Here is a 26,003-nt window from a genome sequence, read left to right on the forward strand (position 1 = left end):
TGCTTTGCAAAAAAAAAAAATAAATAAATACCAACGTCTACCGTGAGAGAGCTTGATTAATTGGTTTGGGGTGGGGCTCAGGCATCAGTATTTTTTAGATGCTCCCAAATGACTCCATTGCACGGCCAGGGTTGAGAATCACTGCTGGGTAAAAAACGTATAGAAAACGAGTAGGAGATCAAATATTCAAATTAAAGTTCTATTCACAGCACCTTCTCTAGAGGCCAGTGAGGTAGAAAGGGAAAGGTAGAAATAAAAAGAAATAAAAGTATTAAGAGATAAAATGGGAGGTAAGTTAGTTCCAGGGAAATGGCAATCTCCACCCTGGATTCTGGAAAAGCGTCTCTGGGAACGGTTTTCTTGAACTGGTCCGTGAACAGTAAAGTTCAGTTGGAGCCAACTTTTGACACATGTACCATTGTGTGAATTCTAGGGAGTCAGGTCGTTTAACCACGTTTTACTACTGAGACCTAGATCCAGAGATGGTGAATAGATTGTTCGACTCACACAAGTCGAGGCTGGAAGGGCACAGCCTGGAAGGGCGCAGCACTCGGGATGCTCAGCCCGAAATCGAAACAACGCCCCCACACTTTCCACAGAAACCCAGAGGCACTGGAGCTGCTACTGGCCCGAGGTGTTAAGAAAACCCTGGAAAGAGAGCCTCAGCCTCGTTCCCGCCTCTGGTCGAGGAGGCGGGGCAGGTGGAAGAAGCCTTGTTGCCGCTGGGAAACGGGCCAGATTTGCCCCCACTTCCGGGATTGGGGGGGCGACCGAGCCGCTGCGCTAAGGCGGACGCCGTTGCCTTTACGTCACTTCCGCGCGCCCTGGTAAACGTCAGTGTTGGGCGCAAACAGTGGCGGTGAGGTTTGCGGGTAAAGTTTGGTTGCTTCCTCGTGAGCCATGGAGAGTGACTTTTATCTGCGTTACTACGTGGGTCACAAGGGCAAGTTCGGCCACGAGTTCCTGGAGTTTGAGTTCCGACCAGACGGTAAGAGCGGCCTCTGGCCCCCGGGAGCGAGGACTGGGCCTGGGGTCGGGCGAATGGGGAGGCCGGGGTTCCGGAACGTGCGAGGAGCTAGAAGAGGAACGGACTGTTGCCTGCGGCTCGGATCTGAAAGGATCACTCCTGTGTCCGCTCCGCTGGTTCTTTCCATATGCAGGGACTTCTGTTTGGTGACATTTTTGCCCAGAATGCTTCATTCAGCAAACACTGATTGAGTGCCTACTTTGCCAGGCTCTCTTTCACATTCTGGGAGATAGGAATGAATGACAGACAAGCTTCCTCTCGTGGAACTTGTATTCTGGTGCTGGGAGAGATATCATAAAAGAGACTCCAGATAGTGACAGAGTGGTCAGAACATAAAATGATGGAACAATTGCTGGTGGGCTGCTTCTAAGCGGGGTGGCCACTGGCGTGCTCTCTGAAAAGGTAATATTTAAACCGAACTCTGATTGACAGGAAGGAGCCAGCCTTGTGAAGCTCAGGAAGAATGAGCAGTTCTGGACAGAGGGAGTAACAAGTGTTCAGGCTGCAGGGCATGAATGAGCTAGGCATGTTTCAGGTGGCTAGTATGGCTGAAGAGTAGAGAGCTCTGGAAAGAAGAGCAGGAGACAGTGTCAGATAAGTAGCCTGGGGCACACCATGTAGGTCTTTATAGGCCGTGGTAAAGAGTTTGGATTTTATTCTAAATGCAGCAGGAAGCATTTGGAAAGATTTAAGGAGAGAAGAGATGTGATCTTTTCCTGAAAAAGCATTCTAATTATGGGCAGGAGTGGAAACGGGTACTTATTAGGAGACAGTTACGTGTTCCAGACAAAAGGATGTTGGTTGGGACTAGGGTGCTAGTAAAAGTGGACAGAAGGATTTAGGATACTATTGGAGGCAGAACCAATAGGACGTGGCTGTTTGATAGGATTTGGGAGAAGGGCCACCGTGGTGAAGGAAAAGGAATCAAAAATGAAAGAAAACTCCCACTAAAGGGGGGCACAAAGATGAATCAGACAAACCCCAGTTGTAAACAATGACAAGACAGTGTTTTGGGTGCTGTGGTAGAAACAGATCGGACTCTGGAACAGAAAGAAGGCACCTAACCTAGCCTGAGAGTCAGAGGAAGCTTCCGGCATACAATGACTCGATGAAAGGGGGAGTGTTAGTCTTGAGTACTGTGTAGGAGTTGGTTAGGCAGATGAGTCAAGGCATTTGGACAGCATTAACATCATAGAGGCTGAAAACCAAAAAGAGCATGGGATGTTCCAAGCAGAAACCGAGTAGTGTGATTAACTCCAGCTATGTAAGAGAGGGCTGTTGCAGGAGTGAGCCTGAAAGGCAGGCAGGGGCTCAGTTTAGCAGTTTGCCATGTTGAAGAATTTGGATTTTATCAAGAAGGCAGTGAGAAACTATTGTCAGTACCAGAGTAGCCTATTTAGATTGGTCTGTTACTTCATCACTTTGTCTACTGTATGGAGAATGAACCGAACCAAAAGAGAGACAAGGCAGTGAGGCATCAATTAATTTGGCTCTTTTTACATGTGTGCCTTCTATTCTATAGGTAAAAACAAAACAAAACAAAACCTTCATACCCACCATATACCCCGATTAGTCTTTTGGATGCACATATACACAAAGGGCCTTATATGCCAAATATGCTCAATAATAAAATCACAACTTTTCCATCACGGGAGTAGATCAGAATGTTGCATGGTCACATCAATATACGTAAACAGCATTTTACAGTTTTCAGGCTGCTTTCAACTCATTTGAGCCTCAGGAGGCCCTGTGTGCAATTTATTATTATCCCTGTTTTCAGCTGAGGACATTAACTTGCAGAGATAGGATTTGCTTGTGTTCTTTTACCACACTTGAGCCGCCTTTTGCAAGAATTATAATTCCGTGTCAGCAGTATTTTTGGCTTTGAGGCTATCTAATAGCCTAAAGTGAAGAACTGAAAAGACTGCTATTGTTGGAACCCCAAAAATATAAATAGTAAATCTGTTAGACACTGAAGGGAAAGCTGGTATACATTTTAAGCAACAGGTGATAGTCTGGGTGAGCTAACGATGCTTTATTCATATGTTTTTATTATACATTGAATGTTTTTTGCTCCTCACAGGGAAATTGAGATATGCCAACAACAGCAATTACAAAAATGACGTCATGATCAGAAAAGAGGTAATGAGCCTTCTGAGAGCCTTTCATTCACCGTAGTTTAGCCTTTTGTCTTATTTTTGTTCTTTCTGGGAGTAGTATTGAAAAAGAATAGAGAAGCGTAGACATATCTATAGACACCTAAAGCTTTTCTCACATCTTCTTTTAGTTTATATTTTCTTTCACAGTGCTGAATCAATTACTGGTAATCATTTAAAGTCTTGCAAGTGTTGGTTTAAACTCTGAATCTGCTACTTATTAACATCATTGAACACATGTTAGATGCCAGGCATGGCACTTGGTATTTTACACACGATTTTGTTTAACTGATTGTAAGCCTAATCTTTCATCACTATCTGAGTCAGAACACTTGCAACTTAAATTCCATTTTTCAATTTGCTTTCAGGCTTATGTACATAAAAGTGTAATGGAGGAACTGAAGAGAATAATTGATGACAGTGAAATTACCAAAGAGGATGATGCTTTGTGGCCTCCTCCTGACCGAGTAGGCCGGCAGGTGAGTGTTTTAGCAACTATCCTGTATTGCAGAAATCTTACAAATAAGGTGCTCTGCATATGACATTGAAGCTGTGTGTGTGTGTGTGTGTGTGTGTGTGTGTGTGTGTGTGTGTGTGTTATGGAGCCCAACACAAAGCAGATTACCAGCACTTTGTCTAAGGAAGCAGTAATCCCACAGGGAGGATACAGAGATACAAGTGGTGTTTCTGACCTCCTAGAGCCCAGCCCTGGATTTCTCCACGTAACTCTCCCCACAGCCCTTCTCAGAGTTTTCACTGCCCACCTCACTTACTGAGTAACGACTATGGACAAAGCAGTGTGAAGACACAAAGATAAATAGAACATGGCTATTTCAGCAAACTAAGTATGTGTGTTTAAATTCATGGCTTATACATTTATTCTGAAGACTGTTATGGTAATTAAAATAAAAGCCAGTGTCATATTTGACTGTGTTAATAGGAAAGCTATTTCTCTCTGCCTCAGCTGCTCCCTTCCTAATCCAGACGTCTAATTGATTTCCTTGTTTCTTGTCCTGTATAGCCCATTTTTCCATCCTGAAGCTAGACTAATCTTTTAAAATGTAAATGTATGTATTCCACTAATTTTAAATTCTCCACTGCCTTCATTCCATTTAAAATAAAATCCACGGGGGGCACCCGGGTGGCTCAGTCGGTTGAGCGTCCGACTTCGGCTCAGGTCATGGTCTCACGGTTTGTGAGTTCAAGCCCTGCGTGGGGCTCTGTGCTGGCAGCTCAGGGCCTGGAGCCTGCTTAAGATTCTGTGTCTCCCTCTCTCTACCCCTCCCTTGCTCATGCTCTGTCTCTCTCTCCCCAAAATAAATAAACATTAAAAAAAAAAATTTTTTTTTTTTTTTTTTAAATAAATAAAATCCAGGGGTACCTGGGTGGTTCAGTTGGTTGAGCTCCGACTTCGGCTCAGGTGGTGATCTCACAGTTGGTGAGTTTGAACCCTGCATCGGGCTCACTGCTGTTAGCGCAGAACCCAATTCGGATCCTCTGTCCCCCTCTCCCTACCCCCTGCTTACGCTCTCTCTCAAAAATGAATAAACATTTATTAAGTAAATAAATGAATAATAAAATCCAAACTCCTGCGTTATCTTCGACCATTCACACAATCTCTTACTGTGTTCAGACCTTACTGACCTAATTTCTGTTCCTCAAGACACAACTAGGTTGTTCTTAGTTTAGGACATTTGCATTTGCTACATGCTATCTGGAATGTTCTATCCAAGACTGTCTTTATTATTGCAGGCTTCAAACATCACTTCCTCAGTGATGTCTTGCCTATCCATCCAATCTAAAATGTCCCTCCCCATTTTTTTAAAATAAGATCTGTTTATTTTCCTCCTAGCATTACTGTCCGAAATTGTCTTGTTTGCTGTCATGTATCCCTTTTCCTCCCCCACTACAACAGACACGCATATACCCACACAAGCTCCTTGAGTACAAGGATTTTGCCTATTTTTTTTTTCATTGCTGTATCTCTAGTGACTAAAGTGGTGCTAGTGTGTAGTAAAAGCTCAGTAATAATTACATTTATTAAATTAATATAAAAACCCAGATAAGTTCATTCGTAAATCACCTCAAAATGATGGGCAGCTCTTGAGGAAGAGTGAAAAAAAATCCTCAGTACTTTCTAACGTTAATTTCTAAAGTTGATTTTTAATTTATGTCCATAGGATCTCAGTAGAATCATATGTACATATTTTGCTTTACCATTTATAACATTTTCAGCTCTATTAACTCATTCAACAATCACAATAGTCCTGTGAAGAGGACATGGCATACTCTTAGGCACTAGCAACAACCTGTCGGATAGGGTAATTATGATGAAATTCCATTTGTCATCCCAGCAAAAGCTATAAAGAACTTGGGAGTAAAAAAATTTTTTTTTTAATTTCTTTTTTTAAACCTGCTGGCTCAGTCAGTTAAGCGCCTAACTCTTGATGTCAGCTTAGGTCATGATCTCACAGTTTGTGGGATAGAGCCCACGTCTGGCTTCACGATGACAGCAAAGAGCCTGCTTGGGGTTCTCTCTGCCCCCTCTGTCTCTGCCCCTGCCCTCCTGCTCGCATGCTCTCATGCTTTCTCTAAAAAAGAACTTGGGGGGCATCTGGGTGGCTCAGTCGGTTAAGCGTCTGACTTTGGCTCATATCATGATCTCAAGGTTCATGGGTTCGAACCCCACGTTGGGCACTGTGCTGACAGCTTGGAGCCTGGAGCCTGCTTTGGATTCTGTGTCTCCCTCTCTCTCTGCCCCTCCCCCACTCACGCTCTTTCTCTCACAAATAAACATTAAAAAAAAAAAGAACTTAGTAAATTTAACAAGATGTATAAAACTTACAGGAAAGGGCTTTATGAAGGACAAAAATATGTATCATTTTTATGGACAGAAAGATTCAATATTGTATCAATTTCATTAAAATTTATAAATTCAAAAAATCATAATAATTTATAAATTCATTGCAATTCAAATCAAAATCACAACAAGATTTTTCCTAAGACCTAAGAGAGCATTAAATTCATGGAAGATCAGGGGTACCTGGCTCAGTTGGTTGAGCGTCTGACTTCGGCTCAGGTCATGATCTCATGGCTCATGGGTTCGAGCCCCCCATCAGGCTCTGCGCTGACAGCTTGGAGCCTGTTTCCAATTCTGTGTCTCCCTCTCTGCCTCTCCCCCTCTCACACTCTGTTTCTCTCTCTCAAAAATAAATAAACATTAAAAAAAATTCATGGAAGATCAAAGGGACAAGAGTAACCAAGATAATTTTAAAGATTTCTTGAAAAGGTATAGTCATTTGTACTGTGGTATTGCCTCAGAATTGGCCAGTAAACCATTGGAACGAATAGAGCCCAGAAACAAACCCATGAAGATTATGGGAACTCAGAACAGTGTACAACAGAGGTGAGCTTTCAAATTAATAGAAGTAGGATGGATTGTTTAACAGTTATACAGGTACAATTTGCAGTATGTTTACAGAATATTTTTAAGTTAGACCATTTATAGAAACAAAGCAAGATTGTAAACCATAAAAGAAAACTTAATCTTCTTATTTCTGAGTAGAGAAGGAATATTTTAAATTCTTCAAGGGAAAAGACTGATAAATTTGACTTCTTTAAAGTTAAAACTTCTGTTTTAAGACATCATGATAAAGTTGAAAGGCCACAGACTGAAGGAGGATGTTTGCAAAACATCTGGTAAAGGGTTTTTATATCCAGGATATATCAAGAACTACAAATTAATAATAAAAAGATAAGAATGTATAAAGGTTATGAGTAGACAATTTACAGAACTGGAAAAACAAGTGGCCAATAAATACATGAAAATATGTAGTTTCATTTTGAGAAATGAAAATTAGGAAAATAATGAGATGCCATTTCAGACTCATTGGAATGGCAAAAGGAGGGGGGCATCAAGTTTTAAAAAGGATATGAGAAAGGGGCGCCTAGGTGGCTGAATTGGTTAAGCGTCTGACTCTTGATTTTGGCTCAGGTCATAATCTAACAGTTCCTGAGTTTAAGCCCTACATTGGGCTCTGCACTGACAGTGCCAGGCCTGCTTGGGATTCTTTCTGTCTCTGTCTCTGTCTCTCCCTCTCTGTATGTGATCTCTCTTCAAAATAAAGTAATTAAAAAAAGGATATGAGAAAGAAAAAGATCTTACATGGTAGTGGGAATAACATCAGTACAGGCATTTTAGGAAATAATTTGATAGTATCTGGCAAAACTGAAAAACCTTATACCTTGCTTCTAGGAATTTTCCTAGAGACATTTTCATATACATATAAGGAGATGCATGGAAGAATATTCTTGCCACATTGGTTATAGTAAAATAAATTGGGAACTTAAGTCTGCTTCAATAGGGCTATGATTGGAATATTCTAAAGCATTTAAAACTAATGAACTAGGTCACATACAAAAACAGTGTTGATGAAAAAAGCAAAAAGATGCATATAGTATGATCATTTACGTAAAAATGTAAAAACATACCACCAAATCAAAAAACATGAGTGGGAAGAATACGCCTCAACTTCTGGGATGCAGGAAGGAGAATGGAATGGGGAGGTGGACCTAAACTTTGTAGGTGTAATGTTTTATTTCTTTAAAAAAAAAAAATCTGACACAAGTTTGACATACTATTAACATTTTCACATCTGGGTGTTAAGAACATCAGTCTCATAGTTTTCTATATTTTCTGTTCAAAGTCTTTTCATAATTGAAAACTATAAACCAAAAGAAATAGAAAAAATTTAAGAAAAAAGTAGGACTCACTAGATTGTAAATTCCACAAGGGCAGAGACCTTTGTTTGGTTTTGCTGATCTGTCCCAAGCACCAAGAACAATAGCTAGCACACAGTGAGCATTCCCCCATAGATAGTTTTTAAAGATTTACAGTGCTCACTATTTAGAAATTGAGACCCAAGAGCATACAAGGATGAAACCAGTATTTAATTTCTTTGTTTCTAGTACCCAGCACAGTTTAGTGATCAGAGTGAACTGGTCTTGTTTATGTGACCATCTGTCATCGAGTTTGTATGACTTGACAGATGATGCATCTTCTGCGGGGTTGATGAAAAATCCAACTTGGCTTGACCTAGTTTTTTTAAATGTTTCTAGGAGCTTGAAATTGTCATTGGAGATGAACACATTTCTTTCACAACATCAAAAATTGGTTCTCTTATCGATGTCAATCAATCCAAGTAAGTGTACATGATCCTTATATCCAGATGTGTCTGTTTTTAAGCAGATTGATAAGAAGCCTTAACCAAATTGGGACCATCATGGTAAGATCTTGTACAGATGCAATACAGAAGGGGTCAGCTTTGTTCTCATAGAGACTCCAAATTATTTTCAGGGGCTTGCTCCTGTTGCTTTTGATGTTTTATTCAGTCATTGGTACATACAGCTTCTCAGTGACACGAATGGAGTAATGTCACAGGAGCAGCCAAAGTAGGTAGGAATCTGGCCAGAACAGAAAATGAAATATACCAAAAAGGAGCTTGAGGTAAACTGTACAGTCAGTGGATCGATCCAAACACCTTCCTCAGTGTTGGCCATTCAGACTAGCACATCTTACAGTCTATGGTGAAACTTGCAACTGTTTAGAATACAAATTTAAGGGGCGCCTGGGTGGCGCAGTCGGTTAAGCGTCCGACTTCAGCCAGGTCACGATCTCGCAGTCCGTGAGTTCGAGCCCCATGTCAGGCTCAGGGCTGATGGCTCAGAGCCTGGAGCCTGTTTCCGATTCTGTGTCTCCCTCTCTCTCTGCCCCTCCCCCGTTCATGCTCTGTCTCTCTCTGTCCCAAAAATAAATAAACGTTGAAAAAAAAAATAGAATACAAATTTAAAAATCATGTTGTCAGTAGGGCAAATTATAGAGTTAAGACATGAGTTTGTATGCTACAAAGAGCCCTTAGAATTTGGCAACCTCTGTGGCTCCTGTGTTTTGAGGATTTAGAATTATATATGCCTCACTTTTAGTACATGTCACGCATAACTGTCTTCCCTTGGACAGTCCTCTTGTTCTTAGCTAGTTGTTTCATAGTAATCTTCAGCCTCTTGGTCCTGCTTAGTACTACTACTTTTTTAAAAAATTTTCCTAATTCTGGGGCGCCTGGGTGGCGCAGTCGGTTAAGCGTCCGACTTCAGCCAGGTCACGATCTCGTGGTCCGTGAGTTCGAGCCCCGCGTCAGGCTCTGGGCTGATGGCTCAGAGCCTGGAGCCTGTTTCCGATTCTGTGTCTCCCTCTCTGTCTGCCTCTCCCCCGTTCATGCTCTGTCTCTCTCTGTCCCAAAAATAAATAAACGTTGAAAAAAATTTTCCTAATTCTGAAAGTAATACATGCTCACTGTAGAAAATACAGAAAAATAAGGGGGAAATCACCCATAAACTTACCAATTAAACAACCATTATATCGCGAAGTATTTCTTGTCTATTTTCTGTGCATTAAAAACTATATTTTAAAAAGTACAAAAAATATATTTGAGATCAACAATCTATTTTAATCATGATTTTTTTCATTTAATATAAATATTTCCCTATTAAAAACGTTAACATTTTAAATGACCTCATAATAGTCTATTTTAATATATAACACATACCCTTTTCCTTCAATAACACTTGGTTATTTTTAAAGTTTTAATTTTGTATATATCTTTATGAAGAATATCTTGGTACATAAATAGTATGGGTTTTTTAATGCATGGGGTGTTTTGGCCAGTTTTTTCAGCTTTTTAAACATATTTTTCCTCTTGCATTATAGGGATCCAGAAGGCCTACGAGTATTTTATTATCTTGTCCAGGACCTAAAGTGTTTGGTCTTCAGTCTTATTGGATTACACTTCAAGATTAAGCCAATCTAGATTGAATATTGGTGTGGACACACGGGGGGGTTGGGAGTACCTGTTTTTAATTACCATTATCAGGAAATTTTTGTGTATATCAGGGCAATATTTTTTTTATAAACTATAAACGTCTTTAATAAATACATTAACAAAATGCAATTTTTTATTATTTCATAAAGACCTGAGCATGTGAACTTTTCTGTTATTTTTTTAAAACACTAACATCGTATGTGAAGTGTGGCCAAAAATCTAATCAACTCTAGATACAACTAACAATTTATAGGAATAAGAGAATAAAGAAAAAAGTTATCAAATACAATAGAAATCCAATCACCAATATCCAGAGGAAATTCCAGGGCAGAGGATCTGGTTTCTTCAATAAACAAATTGCAAACATAAAATAGAGATGGGGTGAGAACCAGATTTAAGGAGATTAAAGGTGATTTAAGAGACACATAATTTGGGGCACCTGGGTGGCTCAGTTGGTTAAGCATCCAACTTCAGCTCAGGTCATGATCTCACAGCTTGTGAGTTCAAGCTTTGCAACCGGCTGTGTGCTGACAGCTCAGAGCCTGGAGCCTGCTGCAGATTCTGTCTCCCTCTCTCTCTGCCCCTACCCTGCTCACGCTCTCTCAAAAATAAACACACATTAGAAAAAAAACACATAATTAGTACACTATTTGACCCTATTTGGGTCATGATTCAAAAAACAAAATTGACATCATTGAGGAAATTTGAACACTGGATATTTTATAGTAATGAAGTACTGCTAAATTTTTTAGGTGTGAAGTGGTATTTTTTTCCTCCAGCTTTATTGAGATATAATTGAGGTTGGGGTTTTTTAAATCATCTTTTATAGATAGATCTGCAGGTATTTCAGTATGGAGCAAAACATTTTGGTTTAATACAAGGGATAAAATGCCTGGTCTCAGAAAAGTTTTCCAATAATCCATTTTAAAATCAGAAATACCGGGGCGCCTGGGTGGCTCAGTCGGTTAAGCGGCCTACTTCGGCTCAGGTCATGATCTCACGGTCCGTGAGTTCGAGCCCCGCATCGGGCTCTGTGCTGACCGCTCAGAGCCTGGAGCCTGTTTCAGATTCTGTGTCTCCCTCTCTCTCTGACCCTCCCCCGTTCATGCTCTGTCTCTGTCTCAAAAATAAATAAACGTTAAAAAAAATTAAAAATAAATAAAATCAGAAATACCAACACCCATTAACAACTGATACCTAACTGATATGGATACTGTGGGAATTTGTTCAGCAGGTGTATTTGTAGGAACGTTTTCTTGATGTTAAATCGCACTGCTTCCTTAGCCAAGGAAGCTTCCTTGCTGGTTGAACAGATTGTGGGCGCTGAAAGGAGCTGGGCTTGACAAATCTCATTTGAGGGGAAGTGATTAGGATAAGCTCACGTCCCTTAAGACAGGCCAGCTTGGGACAGGTCCCAAGTCTTCTGACTCCTAGGCCAGTGTCTCCCCCTGAACCCTCCTCCAACACACACAGTGCCTCCTTCAAAGATTACGGGCCAGCAACTTAGGTGCAGATCTGGGACCAGAGATATCAGGGCTCCTAACTCCAGTGTATATCCCCACTATAGAAGGGTTCCCCAGGGCAATGAATCAAGTTGGTGGTAAAGTAGCCAAGCACAGTCACTCCAAATTTTAAATGGCCATGAGAACCCCAAAGGCTCTAAGTCTCAAATGGGCTGTTCCTTGGGACACTCACAGCTTTTGTATGGTCTCAGATGTGCCCTGGGTAAGAGGACAGTTACGGCAAGGTTCAGTAAATGTACACGGAGCCCAGAGAAGAGCCCTTGAAAGGGAGTGGCCCCTCTTGGAGACTGCAGTGAGAGACGTGTACACGGGGCAACCTTCTGAAGGCAGGTCTCCGGGGAAAAGAGGAAAGAGCAGTTTAAAGATGAAAGGCTCCATCCCCCAAAATCTGCGAAGCTGGCTGTAGGCAGGGGGAACTGACATGATCTAAAAAGCCTCAAAAGGCAAGCAGGAACCAAGTGGTTGTTGGGTGAGAGAAGACCAGACTAGTTAGGAGCCGGGAAAGAACTGAGGAGCAGGAAAAAGCCCTGGCCGAAATTTCGGGTAGGGACTATCTTGTTTGCTACGGTATCCCTCAAACTAGCACAGTGCTGGCACGAGATTGGCGATCTTCAAATTGCTGACTGCTGTAGGAAGGATTCGGCGGGTCTGCGTTCAGGCTAATTGCGGACTCAGGACACCTACACAGGTCCACCTAATCGAAGAAAAAGCCCAACGTGCCCCGGAAGCCGCGGCGCGTTTAGACCCCGCCCTCCGCCCCGCCCCACGCACGCCGGAGGTCTGCACCCGCGTGCGCTGGGGGCGCCCACCGTTTACGACGGGCCGGAAAGTAGCGGCCGCAGCCAGTGCCGGGCCTGGTCGGGCCGAGCCGGGCCAGTATGGGGGTAAGGCGAGGGCGGACTGCCGCCGGGACAGGGACGGGAAGGTGGCGGGAGCTTGTGCCAGGAGGGAATGAGAGAAGTGGGCCCGCGCTGAGAAGGAGCTGGGAGGCTCGTACCGGGAGGGGAGGGACTGGGGCTAGATAGGGCGGCGCAGGCGCCGTTGTTGCAATTGCGGTGGCCCTCCCTCACAGAAAATTGCGCTGCAGCTCAAAGCCACGCTGGAGAATGTCACCAACCTCCGGCCCTTGGGCGAGGACTTCCGGTGGTACCTGAAGGTACAGCTTGATGGGAGGGGCCTTGGCGGGAGAAGGGAGGAGCATCGTGGAGGCTGTAGGCGCGGTGAGGTTCCGGGCCCCGGAGCGACTCCGGAAGGGGGCGGGCGCCACAGGCCCATCCCCAGGATAGTTTTCCAGTCCTGAAGTGCCTGTCCAACGGGAGCTTTGTGTCCAGCAAGATCGGAAATATGTAGCCATTAAATGTTATTTTCCTGGATAGAATTTTGTTCGCTTTTTAAAATGTATTGGTTAATTCTTAATTGGTAGCTTTTTGGAGTTCCTTTTGTAATTTTCTCTCCGTGAAATATTTCATGTTGTGTAAACACCGAAAGACTACCTGAAGAGGGCTTGGGATTATTTAGTAAGGAGGAGAATTTCGCTGTTTTATTCGTTGATTAGGCTTTATCGTGAAAGCGTTTTAATTTTGTGCGTGGCTTCCCCCTTCCTTCTCTACCCTATACTGGTGAACCTGGTACTCTGGTGACTGGGTCTACAGAGGCCCCCCTCTTACCTGAGCAGTTTGAGGTCCTTCACTCTTCCAGATCTCAGAACTTCTGCTTTATTTCCCTCGTTGTCTAAATCCCAGCATCCTTCAGAACCTGGCAAAAGCTCTGTCTCTTTCAGGAAGCTTTGTTGGCACCTTTATTACCAAATACTTTGAAGCCCGAGTACCAGAGCTTATTTGAGGAATTGATGCCCTTCTGCTTCAAAAAGCACACAGTCTAGTTAAGGAGACAGAGAAATAGAGTAACGACAGAGTGATGAGTACTTTTACTAGGAACCTACAAGGCCTGTGAGAACACAAGGAAAGCTCCAGACCTAACGAGGGGGATGGGGGTGAGGGCTGTTGAAGCCATTTCTGTACTATATATTAGCCTTGAATTTCCAGCTAGACTGGGTGCTTCTAGGAGGGGTGCATGCCAGCACGAAAAACACTTGACCTGTTCTTTGCCCGGAGAGAAATTCAGTTACATCCTTGGTGGGGCCGGTTGTAAGGATGAGGTGAGACTGTGGACAAGAGGGTAGGTTGAACATGCCCACCTCTCACTGTTCTTACCCTTCCTTTAGTGTCTGTCCAGCTGAACCAGCTATTTTACTGATCTTCTTTTTCCTCCCCCAAGATGAAATGTGGCAACTGTGGTGAGATTTCAGAGAAGTGGCAATATATTCGGCTGATGGTAACTACTCCCCCTACCACCATACCCAAACACAAACACACATATGCCTCTGGGCAGGGATTTAGGGAGGGAACCTGTGGCCCTAATCTCACAGGTCTTTGCACTCTACTTTCTGTAGTTTGGGAGGGCAGGCACTAGTGTGATCAACACTGGGAAGACCAGGCTTCTTTGGGATGTGAGGCAGAGCTCAAAACCGAAAAGAGTCTTTTTCTCAGTCTCAAAAAGCCTCCCCAGGATTCTTGTTGTAGCAGGTGGCTCTCCCTCTCTCGATATTGGTCTCTTTAGCTAATAAGTGGTAGGACTGGGTCTCTTTGAGACCTTTACAACTAATTGATGTTTGACTAGAGGTTCTTTTTACCCTTGCCAGGACAGTGTGGCACTGAAGGGAGGTCGTGGCAGCGCCTCCATGGTCCAGAAGTGCAAGCTGTGTGCAAGGGAAAACTCCATTGGTAGGTCAGGTTGTGAATCCTGAGCTCCCCCAACCAGGCCCATATCTTCCTGGTACCAGACCAAAGGCAAGCTCATGTTACTGTGGGTGGACCCAGGCCTGAGGTGCCCAAGCGATTGCAGCAGACTCTTTTTCCCAGAGCCACATCTGGGCACCTGGACAGGGCCAGGGTATGGACTCGTCAACTTTGTCTTCTCTTATGTTTCAGAGATTTTGAGCAGCACCATCAAATCTTACAATGTAAGTTTCCTGCTGTGGTGGCAGGTGTGGTGGGATTAAATCTAAGCTGGAAGCTAAGAGGCCTGGGTTCTAGAGTTCTGTCTGTACCAGAGTGACTTGCCATGGGACATTCATTCATATACTTGTTCACTCATTCACTCAGTCTGTCATGGTATTAGTCATCTATTCACGATATACTGGCTGAGTGCTTGGTAGGAAAGAGATTCATGAACAGGCTATTACAGTGTTTTCTTTATAAGCACTGGGCTGTGGATCTCAGTGTACATCTGACCCAACCTGGCCACTCAGTTTCCATCATTGAGAGTACTTTGTCTACCCTGGGGGACTAGTGAGCCTTCTCTGAAACCATGGGTGGGACAGTCCTTTGGTGCATCCCATCCTTGATATTGACGTTATAACTAGTTATGCATTACTGTGTTAACAAAGTAGTCTAAAGGGGAGGGAGGGAGTGTGTACTTTGGGTCTCTGTTTAAAAGGTAGTTACTTGTATTCATCTATCCCTTATTTAGTATTTAAAAAAATTTTTTTTAATGTTTATTTTTGAGAGAGACCATGCGTGGGGGAGGGGTAGAGAGAGGGAGGAAGACACATAATCTGAAGCAGGCTCCAAGACTCCAAGCTGTCAGCACAGAGCCCAAGGTGGGGCTCAAACTCATGAACCATGAGATCATGACCTGAGCGAAAGTCAGATGCTTGACAGGCTGAGCTACCCAGGTGCCCCTCCCTTGTTTAATATTTTTGAAACATGTCTGATTTTTGCCAAATTCTCAGCTTTTTCCTGAAGTTTAAGGGAGAAGTCATGAGGATTTGCTTCCAAGTAATTGATAATATAGTGGAAGAGACAGATTAACAAAAACAAACCAGAGCCAACAGAGTGTCTCATCAGTGCTAGGCACATGGTTAATGTATAGATTTTATAGTGAATGACACAATGTGATTGAATGTGTGGGTGTGCTGCCTGGCATCTCTGAGCCCGTGGGTGAGGTAGGCATGAGTTTCCTCACTAACCCACCCCTCTCAGGGTGCCACCTTCATGTGAAAATTCCATTTCAAAGGCTTTTTTTTTTTTTATAGTTTATTTATTTTGAAAGAGAGAACATGAACAGGGGAGGGGCAGAGAGAGGGAGGAGGAGAGAGAATCCCAAGCAGGCTCTGCACTGTCAGTGCAGAGCCCAATGAGGGGCTTGAACTCACAAACTGAGATCATGACCTGAGCTGAAATCAAAAGTCAGACACTTAACTGTGTCACCCAGGCACCCCTCCAAGCCTCCTGTCTCACAGCATGGCAGATGGTTAGCAAAAGGCTGTAGTTAAGTGTACTGGGCCATTTGGAAGATCTGGAGACTTTATAGCTTAACATTCTTGTTCATATTTTTTGAGAATTTTATCATTTATTGAGCATAGTCAGGGACTATAGCTGGGCACTTTACACATAGTTCAGATTCTCACAACAAACCTGCAGTGGTTTCTTCAGCCCAGTCTGACCATCTTAGATGGGAAGAGAGGCAGAAGGCAGAGCTCTGTCTGAGCTCATATCCAGGCAGGCTGACTCTAGAACCCACAGTGTTTCTTCTACAGCATCTGTGTACAAGAAGGTCTCACGGGGAGCAGGTGACCAGTGCAGACTTCTTCCGGAAGGGAATGGGTTGCTCCTGAGTCCCATTCTGGGCTCACAAGGGCAGTTGGGCCCACTTGGCAGGAAGAGCAGGGGCAGTGGGATCATCCTAAGGGCCCAGTTGGGCCTGCCCCCTCAACACACTTCCTTTCTAGGCTGAAGACAATGAGAGGTTCAAGACAATTGTAGAGTTTGAGTGTCGGGGCCTTGAACCAGTTGATTTCCAGCCTCAGGTGCGTGTATCTTCCCAGGGAACCTGTATCTTTGGGGAGGGCATATAGAAAGTGACAACAGAACTCTGCTTCATGCAGAGACCATGGACTAGGACTTCCTTCTCAGAATAATAATTGTTATTTATTAAGTGCCTACCATATGATGGGCACGTTCTGGTCACTTTTACATGTTACTTCATTTAATCCTCACAGTGACCTTGTGAAGTTATTCACCCTATCTTTCAGACAAGGAAAGAATTTCAGATTTTGCAACTTGCCCAGGGTGACAGAGTTCATAAACACTGGTACTGTTATTTGAACCCAGGTCTGTCAGACTCCAGAGCCAGTGCTTATCCCACTTTAGTTGTACAGCATTTTGACCTCACAACAAATCTGTGAGGCAGGGAGATGAGACAGTCTTGTCATCCCCATTTCATAAACAATACGACTCGGGTCCAGATAGGGGAGTGACATGCCTAGGATCTCAGAAAATTGGGCAATGGAAAGGTTTACCCCCCACCTCCTGCCTCTGGTCCAAGGCTCTAGTTTAGAGGAACTACTATACTCCTGGGGCAGCTGCCAGGTCCTGGAAGTGCAGTAGTTATTCCAGAGCAGGTGCCCCCACTGCATCTCTGTCCTCCCATCCCAAGGGTGGTGGGAAGAGAGCCATTTCCCTGGCCAGGCCTCACATGCCAGACTGGTGCCTCCTTTCCCCAGACTAACAGCTGCCGTCCTGTCACCTACAGGCTGGGTTTGCTGCCGAGGGCGTGGAATCGGGGACGGTCTTCAGTGATATTAATCTTCAGGAGAAGGTACAGGACTTGGGGGGTCTTGCAGGGTGCTGGAGGGTACCTGGTGGGAATTACCCTTCTAGTGAACAAAGATCATCAATACAAAGCTGACTCCACGTTTTTTTTGCTGATGATTTTGGTGTTTAAAATGGCCCCAAGTGTAGTACTAAAGTGCTGTCTAGTGTTCCACAAGCAAGAAGTCTGGGGTGAAAATGCATGGAGAAAATGCATGTTAGATCAGCTTTGTTTAGGCAGGAGTAATAGTGCTGTCAGCTAGGAGTTCAATATTAATGAATCAACTATATATATTAAATAAGGTGTTTTTTGTTGTTGTTTTTTTTTTTTTTTTTTTAACAAAAACCTACCCAAAACAAGGTTATATATTGATTGAAGAAAATGTGATCAGATGCTTCTGAGAACCTAACCTATATTTTCCCTGGGAATAGTGCTTCACTGTTTGCTAATTCAGTGTTTGTAGTGATTATGTAGATTGTAACTACCATGAATAACAAGAATCAACTGTATTACTGGCCACATTACTGTCTTACATAGGCCTTGTGGTCAGGCTTCAAAAGAACAGAAACTTCGGGGCGCCTGGGTGGCGCAGTCGGTTAAGTGTCCGACTTCAGCCAGGTCACGATCTCGCGGTCCGTGAGTTCGAGCCCCGCGTCGGGCTCTGGGCTGATGGCTCGGAGCCTGGAGCCTGTTTCCGATTCTGTGTCTCCCTCTCTCTCTGCCCCTCCCCCGTTCATGCTCTGTCTCTCTCTGTCCCAAAAATAAATAAACGTTGAAAAAAAAATGTTTAAAAAAAAAAAAAAGAACAGAAACTTCAGTTTGCATAGCACCTAATAACAACAGTAACTGAAATTTAGTGAGCTCTTATATGCGCCCAGTACTATGCTGAACACTTTTACATGTGTTACCTCATTTGATTCTTTCAAGATGGAGGTCTGCTACTGTCCCCCCCCCCCCCGCCCCCCCCCCCTTTTTTTAATAGAGCTGAGACTCAGAGAAGTTAAGTGACTTGTCCAAAACGGAGTCTGGCTCTGTTCTGGGTCATACATGTTTGAAGTCCCAGTTCGTGACCATTGTGCACACTGTCCCATCTCGTGAGGCTAATAACGGCCATTTTCCCCCACAGGACTGGACTGACTATGACGAAAAAGCTCAGGAATCTGTGGGAATCTACGAGGTCACCCACCAGTTTGTGAAGTGCTGAACCCTCTTCCTGCACACTTGCCTCAAAGAACTGAGAAGGGACAATGTGCCCCAAGCAGCAGAGCCCACTGAGGCTAATCCCCTCATCCCCTGTCTGCTGGAAGCTGTCTGAGCCCTCACAGCCTGCATGCTGGGCTCTGCCACAGCTTCCCAAGCATCACCAATAAAGCTGCTGTTTGTGCTACACTGGTGCATGAAGACAGAGTCAGGTAACAGCCACTCCCTCCACAAATGACAATTCATGTTGGGAGTCTCTGATTGCTTCCTGGCACATTCCCACAGTACAGAATCCATTCTGTACTTCTCAGGGCTCTCCAGCTCTTGGGGAGGGGGCAGGTCAACCCGGAGGACCTACGTCCTGAACCAAAACAGTGCACTGACCACCTTGCTCTCAGGTAAACCCAGGCATCTCTAGCTGGTGTCACTTCATGTTCCAGGGCTGGTAGGGACTTTGGAGTCAACAGTCCAGTCCTGGCATGAATCTGCTCTGTAAAATTCCTGCCAGACAGTCATCAGGTCTGTGCCCACTTGCTGTGATGGGGCAATCCTCTCCCATCAGGGGAGTCAGTATGAAAGTTCTTCTTTCTGCTAAGTCAGCCTCTGTGCTCCCTACAGCTCCTGCTGGTCCTGGGTTGTCCCTGTGTGGTCATGCAGCCCTGTGGAGGTCTGAAGATCCCCCTGCAGAGTAGAAAGAGGAGTTCAGTGCACAGTAAGGTCAGGAGGACATGCTCATGCCTTCACACTGGTAAATCCACCATCTGGAAAACCTGCTGTGAGACCTTATTGCTCTAGTGTTCTGCTGGAACCAGGAATTCTTTGCAATAAAAATTACTGCAATTTCTGAGAGGCCCATAGGGGAAGAGCCTGCCCACTTCCAGACCGGTTGTGGGGGGCACTACCTCAGATTTCAGGCAAAGCTGGCTGTATCCAAGGGTGGTGAAGAGATTCCTACCTTGTCCATTCTCTAGTCTGGCACATACATCATGTTTCCTCCAGGTTCTGTGTTCCTGGCCCCTGGACCTCTTTTTTTTGTACCTGATAAAGCAGGGCTTCTTTGGCCCTCCCTCAGCAGGTCTATGAAGTGTGTCACCCACAGGGTCCAATTCCACTGCCTGGCATGAAAGCAAATAAGTGGAAGAAGCCTGAGTAAGCAGCCTTTCTAGGTTTTGGCCTCTGTAATACCCAGTGTGTGTCTGCTCATAAAAACAAACACTAAAAGGATCTCAAGGTTTTCTTTATATTTTAGATTTTCTCATTTCTCAGGGAGGTAGAAGAAACCAAATGATCACTAACAGATTAAAGGAAAAATAGATTATGCCAACAGATGCAGAAAAAATATTCAGTAAAATTTAACACCGATTCAACAGAAACAACAAACCATAGAAACTCTTAGCAGACCACAAGTAGAAAGGAACTACCCTCATCTCACAAAGGAGATCTACAGAAAACCTAGAGCAAAGGAAATGTGTGAAGTATTCCATGCAAGGTCATGGTAAGATGAGGATCCCCTTGATCACTGCTACTCTTCCTTGTGCTTGAGGTCCCACAGCAAAAAGAAAATAAGGGTAAGTCTCGAAAAGGAAGAAACAACTCATTTTCACAGGTTGGATTTTCTAAGTGGAAAATCACAAAAGCATGAACAGGTACTGGAATTATGATCAATACCCAAAAACCAAATGCATTTCAGTACGATGGCAATATGCAAAATCTAATTCAAGAAAAAAGTGCCATTTATAATAGTAACAACAAAAAATACCTCCAAAAGTAAGTAGGAACTAAATCTATCAAAAATGTTCATGACCTTATGGGACGAAATTATTAAACTTTGCTGAAAGGTGCTAAAGCCTAAATAGAGACCTATGCTATTGTTGATTGATAGGAAAACTTGAAATTATAAAGATCCTTCTCAACAAATGTATCTATAAAGTTCTTGTTGTAATCTCAACTTTTTTAACAGAATGTAAATTCTGAAATCCATGATCTGACGCAGGTGGGATACTCCCTCTACCAGATACCATGATGTAGTTATAAAGCAGTGGCAGTTAGCCTCCATGATGTAGTATTTGTATATTGTGATATACAAATAGACCAGTGGAACAGTAGACAGACCCCTGCATGTATGAAAACTGCATGGTTTAAGACAGGTGGTATTGCCAGTTTGGAAATTATTAACTTGCCAATAAGTGGTGCTGGGGCAGTTGTTTACATTTGCCCATTAAATGAAACTGGGACGTTATTTCACTGGCATATAAGTCTATTCCAAGGTTAGTTCTCTTGGGTGCTTTGATACAGCATTATGCTAGGTAGAAGAAGAATCCTGGGCTCAGTGTCTTGCTTACTGTAAACCCTGGGGAAGTACATTTCCTCTCAGGACCCCATTTTCTCCATCTAAAAGAAAAGGGCACTTTGACCTCTGACATTCTGTTGCTCAATAAGATTAGTCAAAATGGTGGCAGCATGTCTGAGGCCTGCCCCTCATCACCACCAGGAAAGTTAGTTCCTGGCCTCACACTCCAGGACTGTGGTCTCCTGTCCAGGTAGTGGAAGTTAAAGCAGCCAGATGTGGGGACAAGTGGAAGATGAGACCATTTGAGGCCTAAGTTCCCTACCATCTTAATTTGGACATTCTGCGAAGGTCCTCAGTATGCTCTTACATGATCCCTGAACAGCTGTTTAAAAGGTACCATCTTTATCCAGTAGCATTTTTTTAAACTAGGCATGTGTGTGTAAACACTTGGCTTTTTGTGAATAGCAATGAGATGAAGGTTGGGTAACATTAGGCTGCATCCTCGTGTATAACAGTCATTTCTGTTTCCCAGAAAGGGCAAAGTCACCCAGAATCTCTGCCTGGCTAAGCAGCCTGAGTGATCATCTCACAATGCTGTCCCCATTCCTGTGTGAGCCAAGTTCCCTTGGACTGAGCCCTTTCCCTCATTAGCCATTAGAGCTCCAGAGAAGGCTGCATACCTGGCTGGCCTCCAGAAAGCTCAGGACCCACAACACTGGACATCTTCACTCTCCTGACACTTACCATGCATCTGAATTTTCATTCGGCCATCTTCCCTGAGGGTTTCTGCTGCAGCAAGCTCTAGAGGGAGAAAGATGAATCAGACCCACGCTGTCTTATTCAAGAGCCAAGCCAAGTAACTAAGCCACTAATTAAAATAGTCACTCCCAAACATACATATGCATTGTATCACTGGGATTACTTGAAAAGGGTAAGTTCCTGGCCCCACGTCATTCCCACTGAATTAGAATCTCTGGGCTAAAACCTGAGATGAATCTGATGTTTCTAGACCACCAGAATCACTAGAAGAGATTTCACAGCAGGATGTGCTCTGGGCCGCTGCAGGGACTAAATGAGATAATGAAGGCAACATGTTCAGCGCAATGTCGGGGGCACCACACACAGGAAGAAATGGAGGCAGTTCCAATTTTGTTAGAAATGCAGACAGTCTAGGACACCTGGGTGGCTCAGTCGGTTAAGTGTCTGGACTCTTGATTTCAGCTCAGGTCATGATCTCACAGTTTGTGAGACTAAGCCCCTTGTTGGGCTTTGTGCTGACAGCACAGAGCCTGCTTGGGGTTCTCTCTGCCCCTCCCCTGCTCTCACATGCACGCATGCTCTTTCAATAAGTAAATGATAAATGCAGACAGTCTGGGCTGTTCTCTAATGACTACCCACATGGAGCTGCTCCCTAAACTGGGAAACAGCAGTAGATAGCCAACCTTGCCCTAGTTCCCCAAGTACTGTACTGCTGCTACAGCTCCCTCTTCTGAGCCTGTCGCTTCCTGCTTAGAAAGAATTGGTTTGGACTGGAAAGACACAATCTAACAAGACAAGACAATCACCAGCTGTTGCTTATAAAAGCCAATTACTTAGATTTATAGGAGACATGGGCTGAGTTACAGGTGCGAAAAGACCTGGCTTTGGGTTAATCATAATAAGCTCACCCTATGACAACTGCAAATTCACTGTGAATTAAAAGTGATCACAGGCTAGATCAAAAGAAATAATGGCAAGAAATAGGATGAGAGCAGGCCCTCTCTCAGCCCCTGATTGGTTAGTCCATGCTGTGGTGAACTGTCTCATTTGGTGCTCTGCTCTTTAATGCAATTACAAACAAAACTCAGTAGGCCTGGAGATCATTCCTGTGAGGTATAGTGTGAGAACAGGAGAGGTTTCTCTAGGAGAAAACATTAGGAAGGGGGTTGGGGGGAAGGGGCAGAGGTGATCAGCCTCTACAGAGCTGAAGGACTGACATATGGAAAAGTGCAAAGACAAATTATACTCCATAAGGGCAAACTAGCACCAAGTGTAGAGTTTCAGGGGGATTTCAGTTCAATATAAAGGAGACTCTCCTAATGTCTATCCAGAATTGGAATGTGATACATTTTACTTCATGAGCTCCCAATCCCTGGAGGCTTTCAAGAAAAGACTATGAGGATTCAGGCCTCTAACTTAACACAAGACCAGATTTATCGCATCAGAATTTCTCTTTTGATGCATCCAGGCAGGAATTACTGGGCTAGACAATACTAGGAATTTTACAACCTTAAGAATCACTACTACAGACAAATATACGGAGTTGAACTGTCAACTGTCAAGGCTAGTCGGTGAGAAAACCAAAAACTTGTTTCTCTTCTGAAATATCCTAATAACAAAGTTTTAACAATAACTGAAGAGGAAAATGCATTTGCAACCAATGTAATTCAATGAGCTAGCTCTCCTGAAAAACCTGGGCTCTCGCTGGGTTGTTGCCACTCTTCTGATTTGCTTGGATTTAGTATGGAGAGGCTGCTTCAGTACCTTCGGCATACTGAACTGTAAGCACTGTTGTCCACTCTCTCTTGCCCAGCTCAGAACCTCTACCTACAGTGACCATCTTGTTGTTCCACGGACTACAAAGGCTCAGATGCCACGCACTGTGTTGAACACGGGGATGATGATACAGCCCTCAAGACGCTTGCTGGGACAGATGAACGGACAATCACAGCACGGGGCTTCAGGCAGATATTCTGTCAGTTCCCAAATATTTAACCAGCCCTGGGCCCCTCCAGTTGCCCACAGCCTCGCAATGGAGACAATTGCAGAAACTGTAAAGTGCTGTGGGAAAGGTTAAATTGTCAGGACGTTTTGGGCATACTCAGGAGCACTAATTCAGTCTCAGGATAGGGTGAGGGGAGGTTTCCTACAGGAAGTGAAATCTCGCTGAAATTTCAAAGACGAGCAGAAGATGGCCAAAAGGGCGGGGAGGGGGTTATGTTCCAAGCAGAGGCAATGGCAAATAGCATGGCATCCCTGAGGATGTGCAAGCTGTTAAGATAGGTGAGGCTGAAAATATCAGTTGGGTCAGCCCCCTCAGGGACTCAACTGTCACATTAAGGGATATGGACTTCTTTGCAAGGTAGTGAAAAAACATTTTAGAATTTTAAGCAGGGATATTTCAAGCAGGCTTGAAACAGGGAAAAAAAATCACTGGCTACAGTGAGGAGGAAGAATGGACTGGAATGAATGAGTGAAGTCTAGAGTCAGGAGGACCAGTCAGGAGTGAGGAAATCGATTCCACCTCTTGAAAGGAGAAGCTACAAGGTTACCCTGCAAAGGTGTGGGTGCTAGGAGAGAACAGACATCTCCAGCAATAACCCACTGTGTGTCAGGCCCTTTACTGGCTAAAACAGAAGTCAAAGCTAGGAGCAGCAGGAGAATGGAGAAAGGGATGACCCGCCACACCCTAACCTCCCTCACTTTCTCCACCTACCACTGTCTCATGTCCCCCTCCTCAAATTCTAGCCATTCTTGGTCATCGTGTTACATGAGGATAATTGGAGAGGTGTCGCTAGATTCGGAAAGCACGTTTGATGTGGTCTAACTTAAAACATAAGCTAGTAGGAACCACAATGCGATACCATTTCACACTCACTGCAATGACCACATGCAAAATAGACAGATGGATGATAAGTGGCGGTGAGGATGTGGAGACATTGGAACCTTCATACTCTGCTGGTGGAAATGTAAAATGTGTCCAGTGGAAGACACCCTAGCAGTTCCCTAAATGACCAAACAGAGCTATTACGTGACTCAGCAATTCCACTCCTACATCTATACCCAAGAGAAATGAAAACATGTCCACACAAAAACTTACACACAAATGTTCACAGAATTATTCTTAACAGCCAAAAAGTAGAACAACCCAAATAGCCATCAACTGGTGAATGAATAAAATGTGGTATATCCATATGCTGAAATAGTATTCAGCAATACAAAGAAAATAAGCATTGATACATACTAGAACATGGGTAAACCGTGAAAACATTATGCTAAGTGAAAGAAGCCAATCACAAAAGGCCATACATATATCGTATAATTCCATTTATACGAAATGTCCAGAATACGAAAATTTAGAGAGACAAAGAGTATATTAGTGTTTGTCTAGGGTTTGTGGGTGGGGAGGGAGGAGTTGAGGGAAAAGGAGAGTGACTGATAACAGGTACAGCATTTATTGGGGGGATGAAAATATTCTAAAATTCATTGTAGTGATGGTTGTGCAACTGTGGATATGCTAAAATGGCTGAATGATACATTTTAAATAAGTGGAATATATAATGTGTGAAGTATATCTCAATAAAGCTATAAAAAAAACATAAACTACATGATATCCACAAAACTCACTCAGGAGGTCCAGGGGGAATCTCAAAGAAAAGCAAATAATCTCCAGAGAGGCTGGTATGGCTGTGAACCTGGAGATGAGCCACATCGTTCCAGAGTCATGAACAGAGAAAGCCACCTAGACAAAACTTGTTGACTTCCCAAAGCCTACTCCTCACATAGGAAATTCCACATGGGAGCGGCTTTAGGGTGAGGAAGAGCAGGGATTAATTTAACAAAGTTCATCATTCTCCTGAGTTTGGAGGTCAATTAGTTTCAGATGTTGAATGAAAGAATTCGAGCATGAACCCAAGACCAGAAGGAAGGGTCGGGAAGCTGTAAATAGGAATGCCGAACACTGTACTACCCAAGGGTCCATTCACCCTGAATATATGCATGAAACAGGCATCTCAGCCCTGCAAGTTCCAATCAAAGCTTCGGTCTTAAGAGCTTATGCTGTGGGGAACTCGCTATGCAAGTGACTGGAACCAACTCGCTTTGATAAGGAATGGAACAGCAGAGACCTCACAGCAGCAAGAGAACACAGATTTAGCTTCAACTATATGCCAGATGCTTTACCTCTATCATTAAATCCAGTCCTCATTACATCCCCGTGCTATAGGAACTGTCCTCATTCTACGAAGAGAAAACTCACACAGCAGACAGGCAGAATAACTCGCCTTTGGTCACATAGTGAGGACACGGTAGAACCAGGATACCAGGAGTTCAGGTGTTTGGGGGGGGGGGGGGCGGTGTCACTATTTGTTTATGACAAATAGTACACATCCAGGATCCTCTCCAGTTAGAAGTTCTTTGAGACGAGGCCCTCGTTCTTGGTTAGTCGGAGAAATAGAGTCGTCTAACTCACCCACCCTGCAAATGGCCCCACAGATAACATAGGTTTTAAACTTGCTT

The 26,003-nt window shown here is 43.8% G+C and overlaps 2 protein-coding genes across 3 annotated transcripts; both read left to right on the plus strand.

Annotated features, from left to right (window-relative positions):
• Positions 1-839: 839 nt before the first annotated feature.
• Positions 840-10,192, plus strand: MAGOH (mago homolog, exon junction complex subunit). Its single transcript, XM_047085579.1, has 5 exons — positions 840-988; positions 3,111-3,169; positions 3,552-3,662; positions 8,302-8,384; positions 9,947-10,192. Exons 1-5 carry the CDS (start codon positions 901-903, stop codon positions 10,044-10,046), a joined length of 441 nt encoding a protein of 146 aa, XP_046941535.1. The 5' UTR covers positions 840-900; the 3' UTR covers positions 10,047-10,192.
• Positions 10,193-12,359: 2,167 nt separating this feature from the next.
• Positions 12,360-18,625, plus strand: CZIB (CXXC motif containing zinc binding protein). Of its 2 annotated transcripts, XM_047084160.1 has the most exons (8): positions 12,360-12,465; positions 12,654-12,737; positions 13,859-13,915; positions 14,283-14,364; positions 14,572-14,603; positions 16,374-16,451; positions 17,177-17,242; positions 18,363-18,625. In XM_047084160.1, exons 1-8 carry the CDS (start codon positions 12,460-12,462, stop codon positions 18,438-18,440), a joined length of 483 nt encoding a protein of 160 aa, XP_046940116.1. In that variant the 5' UTR covers positions 12,360-12,459; the 3' UTR covers positions 18,441-18,625. The 2 variants fall into 2 exon arrangements, with proteins under 2 accessions (XP_046940116.1, XP_046940117.1); XM_047084161.1 differs by lacking the exon at positions 12,360-12,465 and having other exon boundaries at positions 12,653-12,737; positions 13,806-13,915.
• Positions 18,626-26,003: the final 7,378 nt, after the last annotated feature.

Source organism: Lynx rufus, unplaced genomic scaffold (assembly GCF_022079265.1).
Source record: "Lynx rufus isolate CCGP_SWC_20201006 ecotype Redwood Valley unplaced genomic scaffold, mLynRuf1.p SCAF_2, whole genome shotgun sequence".
NCBI lineage: Eukaryota > Metazoa > Chordata > Mammalia > Carnivora > Felidae > Lynx > Lynx rufus.

Coding starts and splice junctions, on each gene's coding strand:
- CZIB (XM_047084160.1), top strand. Junction 12,738..13,858: donor ACTTCCGGTGGTACCTGAAG/GTACAGCTTGAT, acceptor TCCTCCCCCAAG/ATGAAATGTGGCAACTGTGG. Junction 17,243..18,362: donor ATATTAATCTTCAGGAGAAG/GTACAGGACTTG, acceptor TTTCCCCCACAG/GACTGGACTGACTATGACGA.
- MAGOH (XM_047085579.1), top strand. CDS start 901: ATGGAGAGTGACTTTTATCTGCGTTACTACGTGGGTCACAAGGGCAAG. Junction 989..3,110: donor GTTTGAGTTCCGACCAGACG/GTAAGAGCGGCC, acceptor TGCTCCTCACAG/GGAAATTGAGATATGCCAAC. Junction 3,170..3,551: donor ACGTCATGATCAGAAAAGAG/GTAATGAGCCTT, acceptor ATTTGCTTTCAG/GCTTATGTACATAAAAGTGT.